General features: G+C 35.0%; 1 protein-coding gene across 1 annotated transcript; it reads right to left on the bottom strand.

Moving 5' to 3' along the window:
• Positions 1-5303: 5303 nt before the first annotated feature.
• Positions 5304-7563, bottom strand: LOC123723377. Its single transcript, XM_045685952.1, has 2 exons — positions 5597-7563; positions 5304-5483 (listed from the first exon to the last, which is right to left on the bottom strand). Exons 1-2 carry the CDS (start codon positions 7502-7504, stop codon positions 5448-5450), a joined length of 1944 nt encoding a protein of 647 aa, XP_045541908.1. The 5' UTR covers positions 7505-7563; the 3' UTR covers positions 5304-5447.
• Between the last annotated feature and the right edge of the window lie 12424 nt (positions 7564-19987).

The following is a 19987-nucleotide window of genomic DNA, read 5'->3' as shown; positions in this document are numbered from 1 at the left end:
ATTTGCCAAAACATTGGAGGTCATTCAGAGTAGGTACTGGTTTCCCAAGATGAGACGCTATGTAAAAAAATATGTCGCTGCATGCATTGACTGCGCATATAATAAAGATTCTGCAGCACGAATTAATAGTGGACTTCTACACCCCATTCCTAAAGTAGAAGTGCCATTTGACACGTTGCATTTAGATCACGTTGGACCTTTTGTAAGAAGTAAGTCGCAAAATAACTATGTTTTGACGATTGTCGATGGTTTTACGAAATATCTGTTTGCAAGACCCGTCAAGGACACTAAAACCAAGAACGTCATCAAAGTTCTCGAAGGTTTATTTACTGATTTCGGGGTACCGCGTAGGTTGATCTCGGATCGTGGAACTGCGTTTACCTCTTCTCAATTCAAGAGTTTTTGCAACAGCAAGGGTATTAAGCATGTACTCAACGCAGTTGCTTGTCCCAGGGCAAATGGTCAGGCCGAAAGATTTAACCAAACAATTCTCAAAGCCTTATCCACGCAAAATTTTGGCAAAGACGAACGCATTTGGGACGAGCAGTTGGGTAAAGTGCAATGGGGTATTAACAATACTGTTAATGCTTCAACAAAAAAAAGTGCTTCGGAACTATTATTTGGAATCAAATTCAACGGTCCCAAAGATAATATGTTGACAACTGAAAACCTTGAAGGAGATTGCAATCCATCCGCAAACAATGAGATAATCAGTGGATCTTCGCCCGTCGTTGGAGATCTCGCAACAAATAGGCATTCAGATATTCTTCAGATCCCTATAATCGGTCAATCGTCATTAACTACTTCTGATGAAGCTCTGAGCAATGAATCGGTGGATCAGTTACCGTCAACTTTCTTAACTACACCGACAGATATAGTAAAAATTAGGCAAGAAGCTTCGACAAATATTAAACGGAGCCAAGAAAACCAAAAAAGAATTTATGATTCCAAAAGATATCCAGCAACTACATTTTCGGTAGGTGACTTAGTAAAAATTACCAAAACGAATTTTAAAAATGATGGTAAAAGCAAAAAACTTTTGCCCAAGTTCTGTGGTCCTTATAAGGTGACAAAAAGCTTGGGAAATGACCGTTATGAGATCTCGAATATACCTGGTTTTAAGTCAAAAAAGTACGTAACCGTTATAGCTGCGGATAGAATGCGTCCTTGGATTAATATTCGATCATTAGAAATTGACAGATCCTCTCGTTCTCCTTCAATTACTTCAGATTCTGACTCTAGTTCCGATAAGGAGTAGTTAGATATATACATTTCCTTTCTTATTTTTTTTTTCTTCTTTTGAAATTGTTAATTGAATCGTGGAAGAATACCCTTGTATTTGCCGATGTTTAACAAGAGTTAATTCAGTTAAATAATCTGTCAATTATAATGTAAATTGTCAATTATAATTTTATTATAAAATTTTGTATGTCTTATTTTACTATGAGCCAAATGTTGTGATTTTGCGTGCTTCGGAGTTAGCACGCAGTAGGATGGCCGAATGTTGTGATTTTTGAGATGTTCGGCTTAGTAATTATAAATTATAAATTAACTTAGATTAATTGTGTCTTAGATTAATAAATTGTTTGTCAAAAGTTTTCAAAAAAAAATATGTGACTGAAATTGTTAATTGTCATTGCTTAAAAGTTGATTGTCAAAAGTTTAAAAAAAAGAAACGTCAGTGGAGATTGGCGTCCATGTGGTCGGAGAAGGAGGTTTTTAAAAATAAAAGATATTGTATATTGTTTAAGTTGGTTCAATGTTTAATGACGAGGAAGTTGATTAGTAATAAAGAAATTATAAGAATATAGAATTGGAACTTCATTTTAAATGTATATAAATGAAACAATTCACATTTTTTATACTATTTTCAACAGATTTCAAAAGGAGTTTCTAATTCTGGTATATGCTGTGTTTTTAAATATTTGATACTTTCTTATCCCGTTGATTTTAAAGAGTATGCTTTTTAATTTGTCCCATGTAAATTTTGTTTCTTAGAAATTACAATCAAAATAGTTTAATATTAAATAGTTTTACATGTAGTGTTCACTGTAATGATATACAGAGTAATTTAAAATTATATGACTATAATATTGGTATGTTTTTTGTAGCTTTTTATGAAGACTTAGGGCTTCGTGCATATGGAAGAAAAATAGGACATTGTTTGAATGCTCGTCTAATGGACCTAAGACTGAAGAGATGCCGCGCTTTGTTGAAGCGGTACGCGGGAAAAAAATATCGGGAAATTCTTTTTTTGGAGTCACTCAAGACATCCTTGATTAAGGCAGCCGCCGATATTGACATGGACCTCGTTCGTGCTGTGATAGACGACTGGCCGAGCAGATTGAAGGCCTGTATTCAAAATCACGGATGTCATTTTGAATAAACTTTAGTGTCATAAGAATCTATGTTTTGTTAAGTTCTTGTTAATAAACTTGTTTCAATTATTTTATATTAAACATGTGACAGAATTTATGACCTGACTAAGTATTACTAAAAAAATCTGTTTACGTAATCTTAGTCACATAAACAAAAATTACGCATTGTTTTTTATATTTATTACGTTTATTAATTACAATTTAATTGGTTATACATAAATTGGTATATATTAAATTATATCGTAATTATTCATTTTCGGGACAAAACAAATAACTGGTAACCCCAATCCTTTTACATATATATATATTATATAGTCTATAGGACTCTCTATCTGTCCCTTACGGGTGAACGCGCATGCCATATCTATATAATTCTTCATCTGAGTAGAAGGTCAAAAAAATCAAAGATTGTAGCATAAACAGACATGATAGCTCGCAAAAGTTATACTTATAATGAAACCCACAATATCGTCATTCTTACAATTTACAAGCTTGTAATTCTACAAGAAAAGAACAAGCTAAAGTTATGATTGTTAGAGACAAAAATCAACACTGTGCCGGTGTATCGGCGCAGCACTAGACATGTCAAATATCAACGCTTACGTCGCCTCACTACAGCTATCTGACACTTGGTTTTGGGAACTTTAGCGCGCAATACGCTCGAGATGATCTTGACTAATAATTCTCTAAAATGATCGACCTTAAAATAAGTCAGTTTTGTTTTATTTTGAAAAAATACCTCAAAGATGTAGTATCAAGAAGGACTTACGTTTGACTGGAAAGGAAACATGATACAACCCGTATAAAATTACAACTTTGCCGTCTGGATTTTCCCGGATTTATTGCAAAACCGACAATGACAAGCGAAGTAGGGTATTTAAGTTAAATGATTTGCGTGATGTCGTCTGCTCTCGATATAAACTGCTGAATCACTAGAGTGATACATTTTAAACAGAAAGCTCTTGATGTTTTTGTATTATTTCATGAAACATTGACAAATGAACCACAGGACAAAGTTTGAAGGAAACAATGTGTTTTAATAAAGATCATAATTAACAGAGGTGATAAAAACAACCATAACTTAATAATAATCAATTTATTTGCCAGAATATGGTACAAATGGTGTTACATGATTAGACGAACAAACATATTCTGCCACGTATGGCATGCAAATATTATATTGAATGCAAATTTAACCTTATTATATAAAATCATATTAGTAGGATTATTTTAGTCATTAATTATTTATTTATTATTAGGTCAACATTTTGTAAATTGTCAGCTAGGAAGTGTTCAACACTATGCATTTATCCAACAGCAAATTAAATAATTGATTTTTAAACCGTGTAAAAGGCAATTGGATAATATTTGAAGGTAAATTATTAAATATCATGATACACATACAATAAACATTTTCCTTAAATAATTTTAGCTTTATCTGAGGTAAACGCAGTCTATTTTTATGTCTACATCGGCTATATGTACTATAGCTAAATGTTTCAAAAAATTGAGGGTGTTTTTTCACAAAGATACATATTTCTAAGATGTATAAGCAGGGCAACGGTAAGATTTTATGTCTTTTAAAAAGTGGTTTGCAACTATCTAAGAAGTGAGTACCACATATTGCTCTGATACATTTTTTCTGAGCTTTGAAAACTTTATCTGCCTCTACCGAATTACCCCATATTATTATTCCGTATCTCAGAATTGATGATATGTAAGCGTGGTAGGCTATCAGTGCAGTGTTTATATTAACTATTTGCTTTATCCTCTTTAGTACATAGACAAATAGATCTGTTTTATTGACAATTTTCTCTATATGTGGTTTCCAACTGCAATGTTTGTCCACGGTTATACCCAAAAATACACAATCGCTAACACTTGAAAGTTGATTATTTTTGTAGTGAATGTTTAATTCGGTTGTGTGTGATTGCAGTGTTTGAAATTGTATAATATTAGTTTTATTCATATTTATTTTAAGATTATTTTGTTCTAACCAGTTAATAGCCTTATCTAAAGTACTAGTAATTTCTTTTTCTAAGTGTGCTTGGTTTTCACATTTTATTATTAATGTAGTGTCATCAGCAAAAAGTATACAATCTTTGTTAACTGCATCAGGGAGGTCATTGATGTATATGAGGAAAAGAAGCGGAGCTAATATACTTCCCTGAGGTGTGCCACAATTGTTTTGTCTAAAATTGGATCTGAAAATTTTTTGTTCGCATTGGTTAGTTTTTGTTATTTCTACACATTGTTGTCTATTCTCTAAATAGCTTTTTATCCATTCATTAGCTTTCCCGCGTATACCGTAAGAGGAAAGCTTTAGTAGAAGAGTTTTATGGCATACAAAATCGAAAGCTTTTGTCATGTCTAGGAAATCAGTGAAAAACATGCTAAAGTAGTGGAGCTATTTTTCCTAAATCCAAATTTTTCCTGTTTAAGTAAGCTACATGACGTCATGAAGTGTTCCACCTTATAATACATAACCTTTTCAAAGATCTTCGACAATATAGGTATTAATGTTATCGGGCGATAGTTGCCCATTTCAGTTCTTTTTCCTTTTTTATACAGAGGCTTGACAATTGACTTTTTTAATCGTTCTGGGAAAGTACCTTCCGTTAAAGATAAATTTATTATATGGGCTAGGGGGTTAGCGAGACTAGTTGCGCATTTTTTAAGTACTTTAGTGCTTATGTCATCATAGCCTGTAGAGTTAGCAAGTAACAAATTATTTGTTTACTTGCAATAGTAACTTAAGACCGAAGGCCTAATCCACTAAGGGAAAGCCATAAACAAGAAAATGAATTTAATTGAACTTAAGACCGAGAAGAGTTTACTATCTGTCAAATCTAATTACGTCTAAACACATTTTCGCTTTTAAAAAACAGCTACACGATTTAATTCAATTACCAATTTCTTTTTTATTGGCGGTCCTTTTTGATTTCGCCAAAATCCAGTTCATAGAGCTTGGTCTGTGGTTTTGACTGAATCCAGGTGTCTTTAGGTGTGGACTCTTGTTTATTGGGTGGGTTTCGTGATTGCACAAGGTCACATCAATTTTGATTATTATTATTTGACAAAGTAATCGACTGTTGAATTACTTACCTAAAACAAGACAAACAATATATATAACAAAACAGATTGTTAGAAGGTTAGTAAAGACAAACAACTTATAGTCTAATGTTATTCTGGTTAACATATTCACATAAAATATTTACAAAAGGAGTATGTACGAGGCCTAACAAAGATTTGAAATTCGTCGGTCTGGGGATAGTGTCCGGTAGCGCTTCGTAAAGTGACGGTCTCCTAGGGCAGTTAAAGAAAATGTGTTCTGCTGATCCCTCCTCAAGCCCACACTCACAGAGGGAGCTATCCTTGACCCTTATCTTAGCTAGGTGAACCGGGGTACAAGCATGGCCTAACCTTAACCTACATATTGTGGACGTGACCCTCTTGTTGGCTTTTCTATATTTAAAAAACCAAGGCCGAGCGAGCAGTGTGTCTTGAACATCCGCGTAATGTTTGCCTTTATTGCGTTTCGAAAGGTTCCACGCTTCATTCCAGCGTGATATAAGATCATCCTTAGCTATAGACGTTAGATCTTGTGCATAAGTTGCATAATGAGTATCACTACCGGTTTTCGTGGCATCTTTAGCACACTGATCAGCACCCTCATTACCCACTATACCGCTGTGTCCCGGGATCCAAGCTAGGGTGACTTTTATGCCAGATACGTGACACCGAAAAAGAATTTCTTTGATATTCAGAACAAAAGGGAATTTTGACTTGGACCTGAATTGGTTTGCAAGGATAGCCTGTAGGCAGCTTCTAGAGTCAGTGAATATCACCGTGTTGTGTAGCTTATGTGATTCTATAAACATCAAGGCTTCAAGAATAGCTAGCGCCTCTCCTGTAAAAATCGAGGCTTGAGGGGGGCACTTAAAGTTTAAAATGATGTTGTACTCCGGTATCCAGATAGCGAAGCCTACACAGCCGTCAGCTTTTATTTTTGATGCGTCAGTGAACATAATATGCCAACCATTCCACTTATCATTAACGACAGAGTTAAATTTGGCGTTTGCATCGGGGTCGTCTTTGTTTATTCCGATATTTAGAACGATGTCCGGGCGGTATAGAATTGCATTATAGGATGCAAGAAATAGAGGATTTAACCTACATTGATAGACGGGACAGGGGAGGCTGATAAATCTAACAAAACTAGTGAAGAGGACTGGGTGGGACTTATGTCTCCAGTAACTGCTGGAAGAGATGTGTTCTGAAAGAGTATGTAACTTTGAAATAAGGGGGTGGTTGGAAAGCTGAAAAATTTTGTAAATGAATCTGTCCGATAAGTACTGTCTCCTCAAGTGCAACGGAGGTTCTGCACATTCGACCTGAAGGGCGTTGATGGGAGAGGACTTCATTGCTCCGATTATGATACGCAGACACTTTGATTGGGCCCTGTCCAAGGAGGTTAAGGCAGACTTATTGCAGGGTTCTAGAATGTGGGTGCCATAATCAAAATGGCTGCGCACCAAAGCATTATATAATAGCTTTTGTGTGTACGGATGTGATCCCCACCATACGCCTGACAGGGAGCGAAGGATATGGATATTCTTTTCGCACTTTTTGATGATGTGATTAATGTGTTGGACACCGGTCATACGCGAGTCAAAAACGACCCCGAGAAATTTTACTGAGTTTCGCACTGGGAATATTTTGCCATCAAATGAAATAATGACGTCGGGAATAGATCGCATGCGAGAGAATGTCACTACACTGCTCTTCTCAACTGAAAGGGATAGACCATGATTACCTAACCAGTCATGGAGATAGTTAATAGCGGAGTTGAGGCGAGCAGAGGCATCCCCTAAGTCTTTGGCTGAGACGTATAGAGCCAAATCATCCGCGTATTGTAGTACGTTGCAAAATGAATTTACGGAAAGTTCTAGGTCGTAGGTATACAAATTGTATAGTAGTGGGCTTAAAACTGATCCCTGAGGGAGACCCTTCCATAGAAGTCTAGGAGGAAGTAAAGAGTTTTGGGAAGAAATTAAAATGGCTCTAGCGGAGAATAAATTAAATATGAAGTTAACCATCTTCTCTGGGATACTCAGCTGGATCATTTTTTGTCTGAGTATAGGAAGAAGGACATTATCATATGCGGATGCAATGTCAAAAAACACCCCGACCAAGGACTCTCCTTTAGAGTAAGCAATGCGTATATCCGTTGCAAGGCAACCTACGCTATCCATGGTGCTTAATCCCTTCCTAAAGCCAAATTGACTTTTAGGAAGGATGCCTCTACTCTCCACAAACCACTCCAATCTATTTTTAACAAGGTGTTCTAAAATTTTACTCATGGTACACGATAGGGCGATGGGACGGTAGCTACTTGACTCGTTACTAGGTTTCGCTGGCTTGAGGATAGGGACGATTATTTGTGTTTTCCATTCATCTGGGGGGATTCCTAAAGAATAAATATTATTTAATATGTTTAAAAAAATTAATTTGGACGTAGGACTACATTTAACAATGAATGAATAAGGTATTCCGTCAACTCCCGGGGACGAGTCCTTAAGAGACTCCAAAACTGTAGTGAGTTCGTCCAGTGAAAAAGGGGCGTCAAGAATATCATGAGTAGATGAGAGCGGAGGGGGGAGGGAAGAGAACTCAGCTAAGGTGGGGACGTAAGGGGGAGCAAGTCGACATGAGAATGAATCGATCCAAACCGATGGGTCGTTGGAAGAAGAATTGTGATCTACTGATATAGATCCGCGAAATCTCCTGACATTCTTCCAGACTAATGAAGGGCGGGAACTGGGGGAAAGAGACTCGCAAAACATGTTCCAGCCCAGTCTCTTTCGTTCGGATAGTGTTCTGACTGTCCTTGCAGCTACTTCTTTATATCTAATGTAATTAGCTGGAGACATGTGTAACGCGTATTCCTTCTCGGCATCTTTACGTTGTTTACATAAATTAGAACAGTCAGAATCCCACCAAGGAAGTGATGGGATTTTACCCCTAGAAGCATTTTTAGTAGGAATTGTTGTCTCTGCTGCTGTAAGTAAAGCATTCCTAAAGATAGTGTAAGCATAATGGGTGTTCTCAAGGGAGACTGGAGAAAGATTAGCCAAAAGAGCGTCAACAGACTGAGAGAACTGAATCCAGTCAGCCTTAGATAAATTAAATTTAAGTCGAGGGTTACAAGGGGGGGATATATAATTAGAAGAGTCAGGAAAGGACATAACGATGGGGAAATGGTCACTGCCATGCGAATTGCACAACGTAAACCATGTGAGGCGTGTGGAGATGGCTGGAGTGCATAGAGAAAGATCTACAGCGGATTTTGGGTTCTGGCCAGGGAGAACTCTGCGAGTGGGGGAGCCGTCATTGAGGATGCAGAGGTTATAGTCATCAACTAGGTCAAGAAAGGCGGAGGATATGGAATCATTATGATAACAACCCCATGAAGTGTGGTGAATGTTAAAGTCACCCAATACAACAACAGGTGGGGGGAGGGCACCAATGATTGAGAATAGATTTGTTAGAATGGACATGTTAGGATCCGGTATATAAACGGATAGAAATGATATATCTAAAGTTCTAACAGCCACTACATTGAAACGGTCACTGTCATGTGGAGGTAGGGTGATCTGAGAATATGGGATGGATTTCGAAACTAAAATGCAACTACCGCATTTTCCGTTGTTTTTATCATCACGAAGGCAGGCAAAACCAGGGACTCTGAAGCGAGAGCCCGGGAGTAGGTGTGACTCTTGGACAGCAAAAATCAAGGGGTTATGTTTATTTATGAGGAAGATCAGTTCAGCTTTTTTTAATCTAATGCTGCGACAGTTCCACTGTAGAATTGTTGGGGACATTGTTGAAAATGGAGATCAGCTGAGTCAATTTTTGGTAGACATTGTTCGGTAGGGCCACATCATTCATTTTCGAAATGATGTTGATGAGGGTGGACAAAAGAAGTTCTAATAGATTTTCTTGTTGAGGGGGGTTGGGGGATAACAGAGCGCATCCATCGGGGGTGGTAGAAGCTGGTGTATCTACAATATGACGGTGGGCTTCTCTGTCGTAGCCTGGGTTTAGGGTAGCAGAATAAGGACGTCGGGCTATAGTAACAGTCTTCTTATAAGAAGAGGGTTGAGAAATGGAATGTAGTGGCTGAGAGGGGTCGGAGTGAGCTGTTTGGGGATACGTAGACATAAATGATGGAGTCATTCGAGCAGTATCGGCAAATGATCTACTCACCTGCGGGAACCTAGCTGATGCTTCTAAATATGAGATGCTTTCCTGTGACATAATTAATTTGATTGATTTTTGTCGACTGTGCTCTGGGCAGGATGTGTCAGTGGCAGAGTGGGGGCCGGAACAGAACAGGCATAGTGGGGATGACTTCGAGCAGGTAATTCCTTCGTGGGGTTGAGAGCAAATAAAGCAGCGAGGGGCGGATCGACACTGCGTTGAAATATGGCCGAATCGGCAGCACTTGTTGCACTGGATAGTAGGGAGGACATATACTTCAACAGGGAGGGAAGTAAAAAAACAGAAAATACGCTTTGGAAGCTTTTGACCAGAGAAGGTTAAGACTACAGATTGGGTAGGTATCCAGGTAGGGATATTGTTTTCTATCTTCTTCCTGTTCAGGCGGCGTGCTTTAATGACTGCGCCGCAGCCAGCAGGAACTTCTACGGATTGGACCAGCTCCTCTAAAGTCCATTCTACTGGTACATCACGCACAATTCCCATTCGTGTAACATTATAAGATGGGATGTTAGCTTCAAATTTAGCCGACTGAAGTGCAGGGTGTTCTAGAAAAGTGTTAGCTGCAGCAGCGGATTTAAATTCCACCGAAACCCTGTTGCGACCAATGCGTTTCACACCATCCTGAATTATATTTTTTATGCTGTTCCTAAATAGAAAGTGTCCGAATTTGATGGGTTTCAAGGTGGTGCCGGCAGACACATCTGTTACCGTTTTACTAACGTGGACTAGAAAAGGGGCAATATCACCTTCGGAGTAACGGGTCTTACGTTCTACAAAATCGGGATGTGTGTACGTAGACTGAATCGACGGCGAAGTTTGTGAAGGGTTTGTAATAGTTTGTAATAGTTTGTAACCGGCACAGTGTTGATTTTTGTCTCTAACAATCATAACTTTAGCTTGTTCTTTTCTTGTAGAATTACAAGCTTGTAAATTGTAAGAATGACGATATTGTGGGTTTCATTATAAGTATAACTTTTGCGAGCTATCATGTCTGTTTATGCTACAATCTTTGATTTTTTTGACCTTCTACTCAGATGAAGAATTATATAGATATGGCATGCGCGTTCACCCGTAAGGGACAGATAGAGAGTCCTATAGACTATATAATATATATATATGTAAAAGGATTGGGGTTACCAGTTATTTGTTTTGTCCCGAAAATGAATAATTACGATATAATTTAATATATACCAATTTATGTATAACCAATTAAATTGTAATTAATAAACGTAATAAATATAAAAAACAATGCGTAATTTTTGTTTATGTGACTAAGATTACGTAAACAGATTTTTTTAGTAATACTTAGTCAGGTCATAAATTCTGTCACATGTTTAATATAAAATAATTGAAACAAGTTTATTAACAAGAACTTAACAAAACATAGATTCTTATGACACTAAAGTTTATTCAAAATGACATCCGTGATTTTGAATACAGGCCTTCAATCTGCTCGGCCAGTCGTCTATCACAGCACGAACGAGGTCCATGTCAATATCGGCGGCTGCCTTAATCAAGGATGTCTTGAGTGACTCCAAAAAAAGAATTTCCCGATATTTTTTTCCCGCGTACCGCTTCAACAAAGCGCGGCATCTCTTCAGTCTTAGGTCCATTAGACGAGCATTCAAACAATGTCCTATTTTTCTTCCATATGCACGAAGCCCTAAGTCTTCATAAAAAGCTACAAAAAACATACCAATATTATAGTCATATAATTTTAAATTACTCTGTATATCATTACAGTGAACACTACATGTAAAACTATTTAATATTAAACTATTTTGATTGTAATTTCTAAGAAACAAAATTTACATGGGACAAATTAAAAAGCATACTCTTTAAAATCAACGGGATAAGAAAGTATCAAATATTTAAAAACACAGCATATACCAGAATTAGAAACTCCTTTTGAAATCTGTTGAAAATAGTATAAAAAATGTGAATTGTTTCATTTATATACATTATACATACTATAATTTATTTCCCCTAAATTTAGCGTAATTTTTACAACAAGATGGTGGTATTATTTTTATGGGTAATAACCAACCAATTTGAAAAGAAGTTTAATATGGCCGCTTGTTTCCCAGATCTACAGTATATTATTTGACACAAATGACATCTGCGTTTGGGCGCATAATGTTCGAAAAATACTATTTTATTTTAGCTGATTTTACCCGTATTTTAACATATTAGTTATTACAAAGACTGTAAAGAACAACTAGTTTGTATTTTCTTCCTTATTTTGTATGAATACATGTGAATAGGTGCGTAGTTTCAGTACTTACGAGTGAAAGGTTATGTTTTTCTCTTTTCGCTCACTACGGCTTTTACAACCGACAATACAGCAGTATACCATGTTTTATAAACTTTACCTTACTAAAACTGTAATATCAAAATATTTTTGCACAATTACAGCCACTAAGTACTCACAATTTTCGAAAAATAGCACGAATGTCAAACTTTGTTAGGGACAACCTAGGTTGTTTGTAGGGGACAACCTTTGTTCCAAACAAACCCAAAAGCCTGGTACGCAGAAAGGGACAGAAGATAGTTATCCCTGTCTTTGTCACGTCACAGGAATTGGGTATAACTGTATCTCTCTCACTCACGGTATTTTTATTACCGTGTCATAGACTTGACCTTCTATGACACCTCCGTGAAGTTGGCCCCCTCACTTTATTTTTTTTAACTTTTTTTTACGCAAATCGTTTGAGAATCGTTTGAGAGGGTTTGAGAGAAAAGAAATATCGTTTGAGAGTTCCTACTTTCTCCGTACAAACAATTTCAAATTCTAGTGTTAAGTTGGCCCCCTCACTTTACTTTTTTATATTTTTTTCAATGCGAATCGTTAGAGAGTCGTTTGAGAGACATTAAGAGAAAAGAAATATCGTTTGAGAGTTTTTACGTTTTCCGTAATAAATATTTTAATTCTGGGCATCGAAAGTTACAAATCGATTTTCTTTTTTTTTCGAATTAAATATGGCAATCATGCACTTGGACGTTTCAAATTTATTGTGTAGGTAGAGAATGGTAAGAGAGTGATTGAGAGAAAAGAGAAATCGTTTGAGAGTTAATACTTTTTCTGAAATAAATATTTCAATTTCTGAATCGAAAGTAACAAATCGATTTTCCTTTTTTCCGAATTAAATATGGCAACCATGCACTTAGACGATTCAAATTTATGGTGTAGGTAGAGAATGGTAATAGAGTGATTGAGAGAAAACAGAAATCGTTTGAGAGTTAATACTTTTTTTGAAATAAATATTTCAATGTCGGAATCGAAAGTTACAAATCGATTTTCCTTTTATTTCGAATTAAATATGGCAATCATGCACTAAGACGTTTCAAATTTATTGTGTAGGTAGAGAATGGTAAGAGAGTGATTGAGAGAAAAGAGAAATCGTTTGATAATTAAAACTTTTCCTGAAATAAATATTTCAATTTCTGAATCGAAAGTAACAAATCGATTTTCCTTTTTTCCGAATTAAATATAGCAATCATGCACTTAGACGATTCAAATTTATGGTGTAGGTAGAGAATGGTAAGAGAGTGATTGAGAGAAAAGTGAAATCGTTTGAGAGTTAATACTTTTTCTGAAGTATATATTTCAATGTCGGAATCGAAAGTTACAAATCGATTTTTCTTTTATTACGAATTAAATATGGCAATCATGCACTAAGACATTTCAAATTTATTGTGTAGGTAGAGAATGCTAAGAGAGTGATTGAGAGAAAAGAGAAATCGTTTGAGAGTTAATACTTTTTCTTAAATAAATATTTCAATTTCGGAATCGAAAGTTACAGATCGGTTTTCCTTTACTCCGAAATAAATATGGCAATCATGCACTTAGACGTTTCAAATTTATTGTGTAGGTAGCGAATGGTAAGAGAGTGATTAAGTGAAAAGAGAAATCGTTTGAGAGTTGATACTTTTCCTGAAATAAATATTTCAATATCGGAATCGTAAGTAACAAATCGATTTTCCTTTTTTCCGAATTAAATATAGCAATCATGCACTTAAACGATTCAAATTTATGGTGTAGGTAGGGAATGGTAATAGAAAGATTAAGAGAAAAGAGAAATCGTTTCAGAGTTAATACTTTTTCTGAAATAAATATTGAAATTTTTGAGATTTGTAAGTTTTTGAAAATCGATTTGTTACTTACGATTCCGAAATTGAAATATTTATTTCAGAAAAAGTATTAACTCTCAAACGATTTCTCTTTTCTCGCAATCACTCTCTTACCATTCTCTACCTACACAATAAATTTGAAACGTCCAAGTGCATGATTGCCATATTTATTTCGGAGCAAAGGAAAACCGATCTGTAACTTTCGATTCCGACATTGAAATATATACTTCAGAAAAAGTATTAACTCTCAAACGATTTCTCTTTTCTCTCAATCACTCTCTTACCATTCTCTACCTACACAATAAATTTGAAACGTCCAAGTGCATGATTGCTATATTTAATTCGGAAAAAAGGAAAATCGATTTGTTACTTTCGATTCCGACATTGAAATATATATTTCAGAAAAAGTATTAACTCTCAAACGATTTCTCTTTTCTCTCAATCACTCTCTTACCATTCTCTACCTACACAATAAATTTGAAACGTCCAAGTGCATGATTGCCATATTTAATTCGAAAAAAAAAGAAAATCGATTTGTAACTTTCGATGCCCAGAATTAAAATATTTATTACGGAAAAAGTAAAAACTCTCAAACGATATTTCTTTTCTCTTAATGTCTCTCAAACGACTCTCTAACGATTCGCATTGAAAAAAATATAAAAAAGTAAAGTGAGGGGGCCAACTTAACACTAGAACTTGAAATTGTTTGTACGGAGAAAGTAGGAACTCTCAAACGATATTTCTTTTCTCTCAAACCCTCTCAAACGATTCTCAAACGATTTGCGTAAAAAAAAGTTAAAAAAAATAAAGTGAGGGGGCCAACTTCACGGAGGTGTCATAGAAGGTCAAGTCTATGACACGGTAATAAAAATACCGTGAGTGAGAGAGATACAGTTATACCCAATTCCTGTGACGTGACAAAGACAGGGATAACTATCTTCTGTCCCTTTCTGCGTACCAGGCTTTTGGGTTTGTTTGGAACAAAGGTTGTCCCCTACAAACAACCTAGGTTGTCCCTAACAAAGTTTGACATTCGTGCTATTTTTCGAAAATTGTGAGTACTTAGTGGCTGTAATTGTGCAAAAATATTTTGATATTACAGTTTTAGTAAGGTAAAGTTTATAAAACATGGTATACTGCTGTATTGTCGGTTGTAAAAGCCGTAGTGAGCGAAAAGAGAAAAACATAACCTTTCACTCGTAAGTACTGAAACTACGCACCTATTCACATGTATTCATACAAAATAAGGAAGAAAATACAAACTAGTTGTTCTTTACAGTCTTTGTAATAACTAATATGTTAAAATACGGGTAAAATCAGCTAAAATAAAATAGTATTTTTCGAACATTATGCGCCCAAACGCAGATGTCATTTGTGTCAAATAATATACTGTAGATCTGGGAAACAAGCGGCCATATTAAACTTCTTTTCAAATTGGTTGGTTATTACCCATAAAAATAATACCACCATCTTGTTGTAAAAATTACGCTAAATTTAGGGGAAATAAATTATAGTATGTATAATGTATATAAATGAAACAATTCACATTTTTTATACTATTTTCAACAGATTTCAAAAGGAGTTTCTAATTCTGGTATATGCTGTGTTTTTAAATATTTGATACTTTCTTATCCCGTTGATTTTAAAGAGTATGCTTTTTAATTTGTCCCATGTAAATTTTGTTTCTTAGAAATTACAATCAAAATAGTTTAATATTAAATAGTTTTACATGTAGTGTTCACTGTAATGATATACAGAGTAATTTAAAATTATATGACTATAATATTGGTATGTTTTTTGTAGCTTTTTATGAAGACTTAGGGCTTCGTGCATATGGAAGAAAAATAGGACATTGTTTGAATGCTCGTCTAATGGACCTAAGACTGAAGAGATGCCGCGCTTTGTTGAAGCGGTACGCGGGAAAAAAATATCGGGAAATTCTTTTTTTGGAGTCACTCAAGACATCCTTGATTAAGGCAGCCGCCGATATTGACATGGACCTCGTTCGTGCTGTGATAGACGACTGGCCGAGCAGATTGAAGGCCTGTATTCAAAATCACGGATGTCATTTTGAATAAACTTTAGTGTCATAAGAATCTATGTTTTGTTAAGTTCTTGTTAATAAACTTGTTTCAATTATTTTATATTAAACATGTGACAGAATTTATGACCTGACTAAGTATTACTAAAAAAATCTGTTTACGTAATCTTAGTCACATAAACAAAAATTACGCATTGTTTTTTATATTTATTACGTTTATTAATTACAATTTAATTGGTTATACATAAATTGGTATATATTAAATTATATCGTAATTATTCATTTTCGGGACAAAACAAATAACTGGTAACCCCAATCCTTTTACATATATATATATTATATAGTCTATAGGACTCTCTATCTGTCCCTTACGGGTGAACGCGCATGCCATATCTATATAATTCTTCATCTGAGTAGAAGGTCAAAAAAATCAAAGATTGTAGCATAAACAGACATGATAGCTCGCAAAAGTTATACTTATAATGAAACCCACAATATCGTCATTCTTACAATTTACAAGCTTGTAATTCTACAAGAAAAGAACAAGCTAAAGTTATGATTGTTAGAGACAAAAATCAACACTGTGCCGGTGTATCGGCGCAGCACTAGACATGTCAAATATCAACGCTTACGTCGCCTCACTACAGCTATCTGACACTTGGTTTTGGGAACTTTAGCGCGCAATACGCTCGAGATGATCTTGACTAATAATTCTGTAAAATGATCGACCTTAAAATAAGTCAGTTTTGTTTTATTTTGAAAAAATACCTCAAAGATGTAGTATCAAGAAGGACTTACGTTTGACTGGAAAGGAAACATGATACAACCCGTATAAAATTACAACTTTGCCGTCTGGATTTTCCCGGATTTATTGCAAAACCGACAATGACAAGCGAAGTAGGGTATTTAAGTTAAATGATTTGCGTGATGTCGTCTGCTCTCGATATAAACTGCTGAATCACTAGAGTGATACATTTTAAACAGAAAGCTCTTGATGTTTTTGTATTATTTCATGAAACATTGACAAATGAACCACAGGACAAAGTTTGAAGGAAACAATGTGTTTTAATAAAGATCATAATTAACAGAGGTGATAAAAACAACCATAACTTAATAATAATCAATTTATTTGCCAGAATATGGTACAAATGGTGTTACATGATTAGACGAACAAACATATTCTGCCACGTATGGCATGCAAATATTATATTGAATGCAAATTTAACCTTATTATATAAAATCATATTAGTAGGATTATTTTAGTCATTAATTATTTATTTATTATTAGGTCAACATTTTGTAAATTGTCAGCTAGGAAGTGTTCAACACTATGCATTTATCCAACAGCAAATTAAATAATTGATTTTTAAACCGTGTAAAAGGCAATTGGATAATATTTGAAGGTAAATTATTAAATATCATGATACACATACAATAAACATTTTCCTTAAATAATTTTAGCTTTATCTGAGGTAAACGCAGTCTATTTTTATGTCTACATCGGCTATATGTACTATAGCTAAATGTTTCAAAAAATTGAGGGTGTTTTTTCACAAAGATACATATTTCTAAGATGTATAAGCAGGGCAACGGTAAGATTTTATGTCTTTTAAAAAGTGGTTTGCAACTATCTAAGAAGTGAGTACCACATATTGCTCTGATACATTTTTTCTGAGCTTTGAAAACTTTATCTGCCTCTACCGAATTACCCCATATTATTATTCCGTATCTCAGAATTGATGATATGTAAGCGTGGTAGGCTATCAGTGCAGTGTTTATATTAACTATTTGCTTTATCCTCTTTAGTACATAGACAAATAGATCTGTTTTATTGACAATTTTCTCTATATGTGGTTTCCAACTGCAATGTTTGTCCACGGTTATACCCAAAAATACACAATCGCTAACACTTGAAAGTTGATTATTTTTGTAGTGAATGTTTAATTCGGTTGTGTGTGATTGCAGTGTTTGAAATTGTATAATATTAGTTTTATTCATATTTATTTTAAGATTATTTTGTTCTAACCAGTTAATAGCCTTATCTAAAGTACTAGTAATTTCTTTTTCTAAGTGTGCTTGGTTTTCACATTTTATTATTAATGTAGTGTCATCAGCAAAAAGTATACAATCTTTGTTAACTGCATCAGGGAGGTCATTGATGTATATGAGGAAAAGAAGCGGAGCTAATATACTTCCCTGAGGTGTGCCACAATTGTTTTGTCTAAAATTGGATCTGAAAATTTTTTGTTCGCATTGGTTAGTTTTTGTTATTTCTACACATTGTTGTCTATTCTCTAAATAGCTTTTTATCCATTCATTAGCTTTCCCGCGTATACCGTAAGAGGAAAGCTTTAGTAGAAGAGTTTTATGGCATACAAAATCGAAAGCTTTTGTCATGTCTAGGAAATCAGTGAAAAACATGCTAAAGTAGTGGAGCTATTTTTCCTAAATCCAAATTTTTCCTGTTTAAGTAAGCTACATGACGTCATGAAGTGTTCCACCTTATAATACATAACCTTTTCAAAGATCTTCGACAATATAGGTATTAATGTTATCGGGCGATAGTTGCCCATTTCAGTTCTTTTTCCTTTTTTATACAGAGGCTTGACAATTGACTTTTTTAATCGTTCTGGGAAAGTACCTTCCGTTAAAGATAAATTTATTATATGGGCTAGGGGGTTAGCGAGACTAGTTGCGCATTTTTTAAGTACTTTAGTGCTTATGTCATCATAGCCTGTAGAGTTAGCAAGTAACAAATTATTTGTTTACTTGCAATAGTAACTTAAGACCGAAGGCCTAATCCACTAAGGGAAAGCCATAAACAAGAAAATGAATTTAATTGAACTTAAGACCGAGAAGAGTTTACTATCTGTCAAATCTAATTACGTCTAAACACATTTTCGCTTTTAAAAAACAGCTACACGATTTAATTCATTTCTGTTTAAATAATTTTCATTAAAACTGTCAGGGTCATGTCAGTCGACATTCAAAGAACTCGCTATATTTTTAAATTTTGACAATCAGTTTTATTTTTGTGAAACGTCAACCATTGAAAACAACACCTTTAATTATAAAATTGACATGACATTATTGATTAATGAGAAATAAAAATCCCAAAATGTAAAATAACCGACTCACTAAATAACTCCGAACATAACTGCATTGCACAAATAACCGAAATACTAATTGAACTTTTACTTTGGTGCCACACATTAAACCAATAGTTTTAAATTATCGAATTTTACTAGAATACGTCACGACTAGTGCCCAATAGCATAACAGCTAAAACACATAAAATAGTACAGAAACGAACTCACCGGATGATTAAGTTGAAACCAACTACTGTTGATATGAAAGAACACACATTCACGCAGAATGCATTCAAAGCATTCAATAGGTTGCACGACCCAACTGCTTTTGGGATACCTCTAGACCCCTTGCGTCTATCTTGCTCTTCAAGCCTTCATTCTTTCTTTCCAATTTCAATTCGTTTCATTCTGTTCTAGAATATCGTTTCTTAATTGTTGATGATCATTTTGGAATTCCGTATTAACCCGCATTGAATTATTTTGAGACTTGTCCTTAAGATTGGTTGAGGTGGATTTCCGATTTTATTCACCTCTGCTCCAAATAGTGATTCAATTGCCCATGCCGAACCAATGTCTAAAGTGGCTTGTTATTATTAATGTAGCAATACATTTTTACGTAATCTTTCTGCAATGTCAACTTCATAATTTTGCAATTATTTTCTTTTGACATTTGGTTTCTCGAAGCATAATGTCATGAATCCACGCATGCGCGTTGGATTTTTCTTTCTTTCCTCGTAATTTATCTTCGAAATAGTTTTCTTCAAATTATTGTGTACCATAGGATTCCCAAATTACGTTAGCGGCTCACTTGTATCGGTATGCGTATACCTCGTACTGCTGCGTAGCGACTCGCGCATACTTCGTTTGCGTATTTAGTTGCTGAAACCTCTAGATCGTACACCAAATCAAATAATATTCTCATAATCTTCCTCATCAATGCTTCTTACATTCTACCAAATTAATTGCGTAGTCGGAATATTTTTCCTTAATGACGGACGGAAACGTCATGTTATTTCTTTTCTTTTCTCAATGTCATTTCACGGAGAATTCTACAAATACCAACT

Source organism: Papilio machaon, chromosome W (assembly GCF_912999745.1).
Source record: "Papilio machaon chromosome W, ilPapMach1.1, whole genome shotgun sequence".
Classification (NCBI taxonomy): domain Eukaryota; kingdom Metazoa; phylum Arthropoda; class Insecta; order Lepidoptera; family Papilionidae; genus Papilio; species Papilio machaon.
Note: the sequence above shows the minus strand (reverse complement) of the source record. Positions and strands in the feature narration are given on the sequence as shown.

What these genes read in the sequence shown, in the direction of transcription:
- LOC123723377 (XM_045685952.1), bottom strand. Translation starts at nt 7,504, where the DNA reads ATGATCCAGCTGAGTATCCCAGAGAAGATGGTTAACTTCATATTTAAT. An exon ending in GCCTCGTACATACTCCTTTT is followed by an intron (nt 5,484 to 5,596) that starts GTAAATATTTTA and finishes GTCTTGTTTTAG; the next exon opens with GTAAGTAATTCAACAGTCGA.